The following is an 8,974-nucleotide window of genomic DNA, read 5'->3' on the forward strand; positions in this document are numbered from 1 at the left end:
ATTCAAACACGTTCCCTCTGCACATTGAGATTTTGCTAGTTTTGCTGTAAGTGAAAGAACAGATATTCTCCGTTTCTGGATTTATGTAAATCTAAGAAAATTTAATGCAAATACACATCATTCTGCTCTTTTGTTATTCAGCAAACAGTTTGGAAGAGGTTTGGAACCACTTAGGAGTTAGCTCAGTAAATATAATTCTTAAAATACCCAGTTATTGTGTTTTGCTTTTGCTCAGAAAATGGCTCACATTTAGTTAGTTCAGCCTTCAACATAAACACAAAAGTCACTGTCCCCTCTGCCCCCCAAAAGAATGCAGTGACATGACTAGCAAGGTAATAGACCAAAATGCATAAATAATTGCTCCTAGGTGCATTCACCCCGCATATGCTGGGAGCAGAAAAATAGATACCACGCATGAAAGCCCAGACACATCTCAGCCAAGTGCTCACGTATGATGGCACACGCCTGCAAGCTCAACGCGTGCCTCAGTAGAAAAGTACCATACTTTCTACGCTCACAAGAGTAAAAGCATGTAAAAGAGGGAAAATATCCCCTCTGCACACAAACAGGTGTGTATTGCACCTAAACGCATGCACACACCTACATAAACACCAAGCACAAACAGGGCACAGCACCAAAATTGTGACACCGTATGGAGAAAATGACGTTCCCATTGTTGTCTGGGCTGCAGGCAGACGCGCAGTGTCTGTTCCACACAGTGACCTGTCATGTAACTTCTGCACCTCCCTCATTTTGTCTAAGGACATAAGTCCCCAAAAAGGATGGAATATATTCTGCTGAGTCGGCAAAGCAACTACAGACAAAGACTACAGAACATACTGAGCAGGGACTGGCATCTGCAGAGCGCACAATGAGTGTTCTCGTGCTTGCAACAAAGGGGACAGCACAGATGGGAGAGAGGAGCAGAGAAAAGCTGCAGATCGATCTGGCAGGCGAAATGCAGAGTGGCACAGATCAGGTGGAGGAGCAGAAGTCACAGGGAAGAGCTAGGTGAGACAGTCAATGGATGCCCTCAGGGCCTGAGGGAAGCAGCTGCACACTAGAAGCCCAGAGAATCTCACCACCGGAATCGGAAGGGCAAGAGGCGTCGGAATGCAGAAACAGGCAGGTCACAAGGAACGAAGAGTTTCACATTGGGTTTAAGGGGAAAAACATAGCTGATACAATCAAGCAGGGCAAAATGGGACGTGAGAAACAAAGGAGGGGATGCAAGATGAATTTTGTACGTAAGATACAGGATGTCACAAAGAGAAGCCAGGGAGAGGGCCATGGGAAGAGTGCTACCAAGAACACAGGTAGGAGGCAAATGCCAGGAAGGAGCAGATGAGGTAAAAATTGCAAAGGGGATGTGGTGGGGAGCGTGGAAGGGACAACGTGAGGTTGCACACTGCAAGTGCTGGGGGGGAAAAGAGAGGTTGCTGCTGGCATGCCAATTTGTAGTGCTGACCCAACAGCCCCATCCCACAGGTTGCTGGAAACAAGCTTCCCTTGCACAAACAGGTGTTTGTCTATTTGCATCCGTGGGTGCGCAGTCTGTCAACGCAGAGCTTTGGGCACGGCAACATCTCTGAACATAATCCTTGCTTTCTCCCCTGTAGGATGTTGTGTCAAGGCCTGTTTGTGCATTAATGTGAAGATGTCTTTGCCAAGGGATATGTGTCGGTGTAGTTTTGTGTTTTCAGTAGTTGAGTGTGTAAAGGAAAAGGATAAAATCCTGGATTGGTGAGGAGAACAGCAGAGCCATGAGCCATGTACCTCCTGACAAGCTGAAGCAGAGAGGAACAACATCTGGCCACTCTTTAGATTCTTTTGGGTCCTATTTTTAGGTGTATATCTAGAAATTAAGATTTTCTTCTTGCAAAAGAGAAGGATGAAAGAGGGGTACTTGAACCAAACCAGGGCTGGAATGCTGATAGCAGCTAGACCTGAGAAATTGGCTAGATGGGTTTTGTGAAACAGAAGGGGGGAAATTAGCGCATGCATTTTCATAATTTGGTTTATTTTGGTACTAGTCTAGATCTGTGCGTCTGAGTTACAGGACTGATTTTTGGGGCAGGCACTCTGCACTGTGTGTAGCTGGGAAGAACGTCAATTAGTCAGATCATGAGCGAAGCAGCTGTAGCTGTGGAGGAGACGAGATGACAAGGTGGGGACCTTCTACCTCCCTATCGCACAGATTATAATTTATCCAATCTCTTTCATACTTTCCTTCAGGAGATATGTACTCAGTGCCCTCTGTTCCACAAATACCAATGGCTTTTGCTGTTAGATGCTCGAACTGAGACATATTCGATTAAACTCAAGAGCACCAGCTGTAAATCCTGACTTTGCACAGAGGCTGAGTTTGTATCTGAAGGACAAGAAGGGCTTGTGTACCTCCATACATTTCCCAACCAGATGGATTAATAACCTTGCCTTGTACCTGCGAGAATGACTGTGTACACGTGTACATCCATATGCGCTCATGTGCACGCTTAGTTCTGTATGTAGGTAGGCTTGCGAACGCGTGCGGATTTATTTTCTTCTTTTGTATGAGCCTATGACTAAGAGCGGGACAATATAAACCTTCTGGGAAAGGTGAAGGGAATTTAGTCATCCTGGTCTGCTCAAGCTGATAAACAACGGGCTGAAGCGCGGCTACAGGAACATCTGTTTCGTTAGCAACAAATCCGTGCAGCTGCGAGTCACCACCTGCGGTTCTGCAGGAAGGACCTTTGGCTAAAGGGAGACTCGGAGTTGGGCGGTGATCCTTCCCAGCCCGGAGGGAGGCACCGGCGGAGCGTCTACCAGAATCCGGGTTCAAGGCGGGCGGGCGGCAGGGCTCAGTGTTGCACGGCCTGTGCTGGCCGGCCGGTGGCCCGGAGCGGGAGGCCGGTCCCGGGCGAGTCGGAGCCGAGCCCAAGGGGACAATGCCCGCACCACGGCGACGGGAGCGGCGCGGCACCCGCGCCCTCGCACGCCTTCCCGCTGCCCCACGTGCCAGCGGCCCCTCCCGCCTCGCACTGCACCAAACGGCCCCGCGCCCCCGCCCCGCCGGCGCGCCGGCCGCCGCCAGCCAATGGGAAACCTGTTGCCAGGCAGAGAGCTCATTTGAATGGGCCAATCAGGCGTCCCTGTCCCGAGCCCCTCCTTATATGGGGACCGGGGGATGCGATCGCTAATCCGCCCCCCCGCCAGCGCCGGCTATCCCGCCCACCCCCTTCCCCAGGCCCCGCCCACTCCCTTCGCCGCGCGCAGAGCGCGGGAAAAGTGCCCAGCACCGGGCGGGCGACGAGGGGGGGGGAAGCGGGGAGGGGCGGGAGGAGCCCCGCCGCCGGGAGCGCTTCCAGCGGGAGGAAGGGCGGGCAGCTGGAGTGGAAAATTCCAGGCAGGAGGCCGCGTGTCGCCAGCACTGCCCTCCCACACGGCCCCGCAGCGCCGCTTCTCGCCTCCCCCGGATTCCTCTTGGAGAGCCAGTCAGCCTGTACGGGCGGCTCCCCGGGCGTGCTGCGGGCAGAGCGCTCGGCTCCCCTCCCCGGACAGTGCCCGTCGGTGCCGCAGCCCCGCGGCTCGGCGCGGAGCGGGGCTGTCGCCTGGCCTCGACGGGGCCGTGCGGCGCCTTGCGGGGACCCGCGGTGCGCCCCCGCTGCCGGGCGGCCGCGGCGGAGCGCACATTGTTGTAGCGGCCCGTCCCTCTCCCCTCCCTCCTCCGCCTCCCGTCCCTCTCTCCTCCCTCCCCAGGTCCCTCCTTCCCTCGTCACCGGCGCTGTATAAATCCCCTGCCCCGGCGGATCCCCCCACCGCGGGAGACCCTGGTACTTTGGCCCCCGGGGCGGGATCCCGCCGCCTGCGGACCGCTGGGACTTTGCGCTCCCGCCGCGGACCCCTCCTCGCTCTCTTCCTCGCTCTCTCCCTCCCTCCCTCGCACGGTTCCCACCGGCCTCTTCCCTTCGCAATCGGGGGGCCAGGATGTCGGAAAAACGCGTCGAGGAGGCACCGGCGGAGCTGAGCGCTAAGGTGAGACACCTCCCTCCCAACCCGCTCCCCGCTTCCCATCCTCGCAAGCGAACGCGCTCCCGACGGGAGGGGAGGGAATGGGCTCGGCGGGGGAGGGGGGGCGCGGAGGGCTCCGTGAGGTGCCCTGGCGGCGGGGGGCGCGCGCGGTCCCTCGCGCGCCGCCCGGCCAATGGGGGGGCGGGGGCGGGGCGGGGCGGGGGGGGGGGGCCCCCGAGGGCCCGCGCGCCCCCCGCCCCGCCCCCGCCCCCCATTGGCCGGGCGAGGCGAGCGCGCGCGGGGTTCGGCTCCGCTCGGCTCTGCTCGGCGCCGGGGCGGGGGGGGGCGGGAAGCGGTGTCACCGCGGAGCAGGAGGAAAGTTGTGTGGACACAAAGCGCGGGCCCTCGGATGGCGGGGGAAGGAGGAGGGAGGGGTGGAATGGAGAGAGAGAGAGGTCCGGAAACGCCTCGATCCTGCCGACAAGGTTGGTTTTTTTTTTTTTTTTTGTTGTTGTTGTTGTTTTTTTGGGTTTTTTTCCAAATCGTTAAAACTCTTCCATGCCGCTTCTGGTTTCCACACGCGTGTGCCGGCTAAAAGTAGCTCTGACGCGCGTTCGCTGCTGTTTTCCTTTGTCAGGCGGGCGGATTTAACGCCTAATATGTCTTCTCGCCCGCTATTCCGCCTCTCCTGCAAGCCTTCTTTGTTTAGGCATCCCCGTCTTTTATTGCCGCTGACCGCCAGAATGTTGTTGGTTTTTCCCCCCCCCTCCCCCCGCACCTCATTTCACATATAGGAAAGGAAAGAGAAGAAGGAAAAACTCGAAGAGAAAGCAGTCCACAAAGAAAAGAAGAAGGAGACAGTAGAGGTGAGGCCCTTCTGAGGGACAGATTTGAAGACGTCGGGGGAGGGTTTTGTGCTCGATGTGGGTAATGAATATGAAGGGAATACGGGAGATCAAGAAAGAGGGCAGGTCAAGGGAGCTCCAGCATAGAGGTAATGGGAGAGAGAGCTCTCGGATAATTGTGGAGAATGAGCCTTGAAGGACTTAGTGTAGTCAGCACAGCCCATCACAGAGAAAAAAGGTCAAAGAAGGGAATGGAGCCAAGAAGAAGTAGGAGAATGTGGCACGGGAGATGTGGTCCTGCGCCCACGAAGTACCCTGAGGCGCACAAGGAGCGCGTGTTGGAGGTGGGGGGAGGAACAAGGAGGAAATGCACAGATTGATGGAGGTCGGAAGGGATCTGGAAGCAGATGTACTGTGAGCCTCGGCTAAGTCATTAGCCTGTAATCACAGAGATGCTTTGGTTGTTGGGAGGGATGGCGGCAGCTCATCAGGATGTAAGCTTGTGGGAGACAAGGAGCTTCGTGTTGTTGGGGATGGACTGGAAGGATTGGCTTTGTAAAGCTGGTTGGGAGGAGTGTTCAGCAGGGGTGGTGGGAATAACGGTGTCGGAGTAACAATGCACTCAGTGCACACCTGAGGTGGCTGGAGCTCTGGAAATTGTGCTTGTAGCAAAGAGAATGTGGAAATGTTATCCTGGCACCAGTTTCTGCTATGACTGATCTGTTTCATTCAGGATGAGGAGAACGGCGCTGATGAGGATGATGAAGAGAATCCTGATGATGTGGATGAAGAAGAAGGTGGTGATGAGGATGAAGGTAGGGAAACCTGAAGGAATAGGAAGCTTCAGAGGAATAGAAGATTGTGGAGGGAAATTCCTTCTCTGAGCCTTCTTGACTGTGAGATTACATTCCCTTAAATGCTGCTTCAGTTTAACCTGTGATTTTCTTTTCTTGCTTGTGCTTAGAAGGAGACGAGAATGGGCAAGAGCAGGATGGCCACGCAGAGAAACGATCTGCAGAGGAGGAAGAGGTGAGTAGTAGTGAGTGTGAGGATAATAGTGGGGAGAAGGAACAAGGCGACTCGCTGAGTGCTGATCAAATCCACGTGGATGCTGCTGCTGAGAATCTCAAATTGGCCTCGGGTCTCATTGCTTCAGCAGCAGATGGGTAAACAAACCTGATGTGGCAAGGGGATAGTAAATCATGTATGCTCCTTGTAGGATCTGGGTCCTTCCACCAGCAGTGCTGAGTAAGTGAGAGGGAGTTGAGGTGCTCGAGGTTGTGCTTGGCAGTGACCTTTGAACTACCTGTGTCTTCTGGGCTTCAGGCCAGGAGATAGACTTGTAAGGGTGGACCCTGGGGTCTGTCTGCAGTGGTGTGAGCCTCGGCTTCTTATACCTCCTGGAAGTAACAGCATGGGTGTGGTGTCCCTCCGGATGGAACTGTCCGCATCTTAACCATGACCAACAGAACAGCTGTGTCAGGCACTCAAGGGTGCTTTAGAGGGGAGTGGATTTAGAGTGGGCCTAACAGAGATTTCCATATGGAGGAAAGAGCAGCAGTTAAGAATTTTGTGGAGAAATTATGTGCCTTGGTGTGGTGACTGTTTGATAGTAACTCCCTCTTTTTCCTCTCCATGGCTGATGTAGGATGAAGTGGATCCAAAGAGACAGAAGACAGAAAACGGCTCTTCAGCTTGAAGAGCTCCCCTCCCATCTCCCTTGTTCCGTCCATCTCTCCTCCTCCATTCCAGCCTGTGCTTGCACTGCCCGCTAGCCTCTGGCTTCACACAATCTCAGATGAGGAAAGATTAGAAGTGCTCTCAAATGGGGAAGACAGCAGGTCCCTTCTCTCCCAGAGACTTAACCCATCCATGACATTCCCCAGCTGAAATTATCCCAGTCCCCTGCATCCCTTCACTGTGCCCCACTTACCAGTGCTCCTCTTCCCTCAAGAATCTCATGGTTTCCTGGGCACACAACCTCGCCGGGCACTTCATGTGGCAGAGCACCTCCCGTCCCCTTCTCACCTGCCTGCCTGTTTTGTCACTGGTATGAGGTTCTTGAGAGCTCCTGCTCCCCAGCCCAGCTGCCAGAGCTCCTCCATGAGCCAGGAGGCTGCGGGCACAGATCTCATGGTGCGTTCCCCAGTCCTAGGCCTCTTCTCATCCGCTTTCCCGCTGAACCCTGAGAGGAAAGACAATATTACAAGCAAATAATGGTTCTATTAAGTGACACATGGAGACAGGATTTATTTTAAGCTTTTGGTTTTTTTTCCAAGTTTACATGACAGCAAGCTGGCCCTCGCAAATTTTTCGGAAGATAAGGGTTGCTTTTATATATGAATTTCATCTGAGCTGTGTATTTTTTTAATTTGGAGGCTTTTTTAAAACAAATCAAGAGAGAAACAATTGGGGACCAAACTTTGATTTCCATTTTTTCCCTTCAGATTTTCTTGTGACCATTTTTTGTAAATTAAAGGCAATATAGCCACAGCGTTTTCTATGGCACAGACATAACAAGGATGATAGATATAAATATATATATTGTTTTCAACAAGCACTGTAAATAAAAGCGTTTAAAAATGTTTCAAACCGCTGGTGTGGATGGCTGTGTCTTCACAACCTGCAGGGGTCGGTGGGAGTTGGCTTGTGGGAAGAGGGAGTGGCTTGTCCAGCCGTGGGTGGAGAGGGGAGCCAGAGGTTGATCAAAGGGCACGCGTTGGTTATTTGAAGGGCCCCTTGGGCGGCGTGTTTGGGTACTGTTCCCTGTCATGCTGCAGTTCCAGCGAGGGCAGAGCACAGACACTGGACGAAGCTCCAGGGCTGTCCCGAAGCTCTTAAAACTGCTGTTGGGCCTCAGCACTGGGCACAAGGGGTTTGGAAAGGGACACCAAGCTGTAGCTGCTGGATGCAGCCCCGTGTTGCTCTCACCGTACGCTGCCCCATGGCCCCTGCCTTGGCTGGCTTCAGGCATGACTCACACAGCACCAGGCGCAGCGACCAGGGAGCGTTTTAAGAGGCAAGAGCTTCACTTCTTTGTCCCACCAGCTGCCTTGGGGAGAGCTGTCAAGCGTTTGTCTTTTTATCTGTGCAAGACCTTTAAAGCTGCTGTTCGTGTTTCTTCTTTTTCAACTCGTACTTTGGCACTCGCGCAACGAGCCACCGGGAGCTGCAAATAATACCAACTTGTGTGTGCGCGTCAGCGGCTTTGTGCTTGTCCGACTGCAGCAGCGGATCAGACACTGGAAGTGCAAACACTTACTTGTCTCCAGAGGGGCAAAGCATCCGCTGTCATTTTCTCCAAATGCCGGTGTTGGGCTGCGCGCAGGGCACAGGGGGACACAGCTGCTGCCAAGCCCCCGCTGCCCGTGGGTGCCTCCCGGGTGCGATCCCACTGCACCTCGCCCCGGCACCCGTTCCCGGTGGAGCTGCCGGTGGCTGGAGCCACAGCCAGCTTGGGTGCCTTCCCCCAGAGCTGGGTTCCAAAAGCAGGTCGCTGCTGCCTGGGAGGGACTTGCAACACCCCTCTCTGCTCCCGCCCGCCTTGGGCGCTGGGATCGGTGGGCTGCTCCAGCCGGCGCGTACCTCGTAGCTGCGCTGTCGCAATTTGGTATTCCAGCATTGCTCCATTTTAAAAAATTACAGATTCTAGTCTCTGCTCCAGATTTGGGCAAGTCCTCAGGACTTCCCCAAACTTTCTGCTCGGCAGCCAGCTTTTGCTGTTCTGTACTGAAGACAAATTATCAGCGGATGATACAATCTCTGCAGAGGCAGATTGCAATTTTCATACTTCCTCCCCACCACCACTGCAGCGCCTGGCTAGGGGTAGTGAAGAATGTGCTTGCCAATGAGAAGTTACAGAGGCATAACTCCATCTCTGCTTCCTATGTGGATGCAACACCAGTACCACTGTCTCTGTCCAGGCAGTCATCCAGAAGGAAGTGGGGCAGCAGCTGATTTTTAGGCCAGCACTAGCAGTGTGAGCAGCCATCCTTCCTTTCCTCTGAGGGAAATACTGCAGGACAGAGGGAAGTGACAAAGGGCTGCTAGACAGCTTCTGCATGTCTCTGTGGGCCCTTTGATCCCACAGTTTCTACTATTTCTTCCATCTTAGTTTTATTGAACACCTTTATCAT

The 8,974-nt window shown here is 54.1% G+C and overlaps 1 protein-coding gene across 1 annotated transcript; it reads left to right on the forward strand.

Annotated features, from left to right (window-relative positions):
- Nucleotides 1-3,620: 3,620 nt before the first annotated feature.
- PTMS (parathymosin) lies at nucleotides 3,621-7,430 on the forward strand. Its single transcript, XM_032098784.1, has 5 exons — nucleotides 3,621-4,017; nucleotides 4,788-4,859; nucleotides 5,572-5,653; nucleotides 5,803-5,867; nucleotides 6,487-7,430. Exons 1-5 carry the CDS (start codon nucleotides 3,970-3,972, stop codon nucleotides 6,535-6,537), a joined length of 318 nt encoding a protein of 105 aa, XP_031954675.1. The 5' UTR covers nucleotides 3,621-3,969; the 3' UTR covers nucleotides 6,538-7,430.
- The last annotated feature ends 1,544 nt before the right edge of the window (nucleotides 7,431-8,974 follow it).

This window comes from Corvus moneduloides, chromosome 2 (genome assembly GCF_009650955.1).
Source record: "Corvus moneduloides isolate bCorMon1 chromosome 2, bCorMon1.pri, whole genome shotgun sequence".
Taxonomy (NCBI): Eukaryota; Metazoa; Chordata; class Aves; order Passeriformes; family Corvidae; genus Corvus; species Corvus moneduloides.

Coding starts and splice junctions, on each gene's coding strand:
- PTMS (XM_032098784.1), top strand. CDS start 3,970: ATGTCGGAAAAACGCGTCGAGGAGGCACCGGCGGAGCTGAGCGCTAAG. Junction 4,860..5,571: donor AGAAGAAGGAGACAGTAGAG/GTGAGGCCCTTC, acceptor TGTTTCATTCAG/GATGAGGAGAACGGCGCTGA. Junction 5,868..6,486: donor GATCTGCAGAGGAGGAAGAG/GTGAGTAGTAGT, acceptor TGGCTGATGTAG/GATGAAGTGGATCCAAAGAG.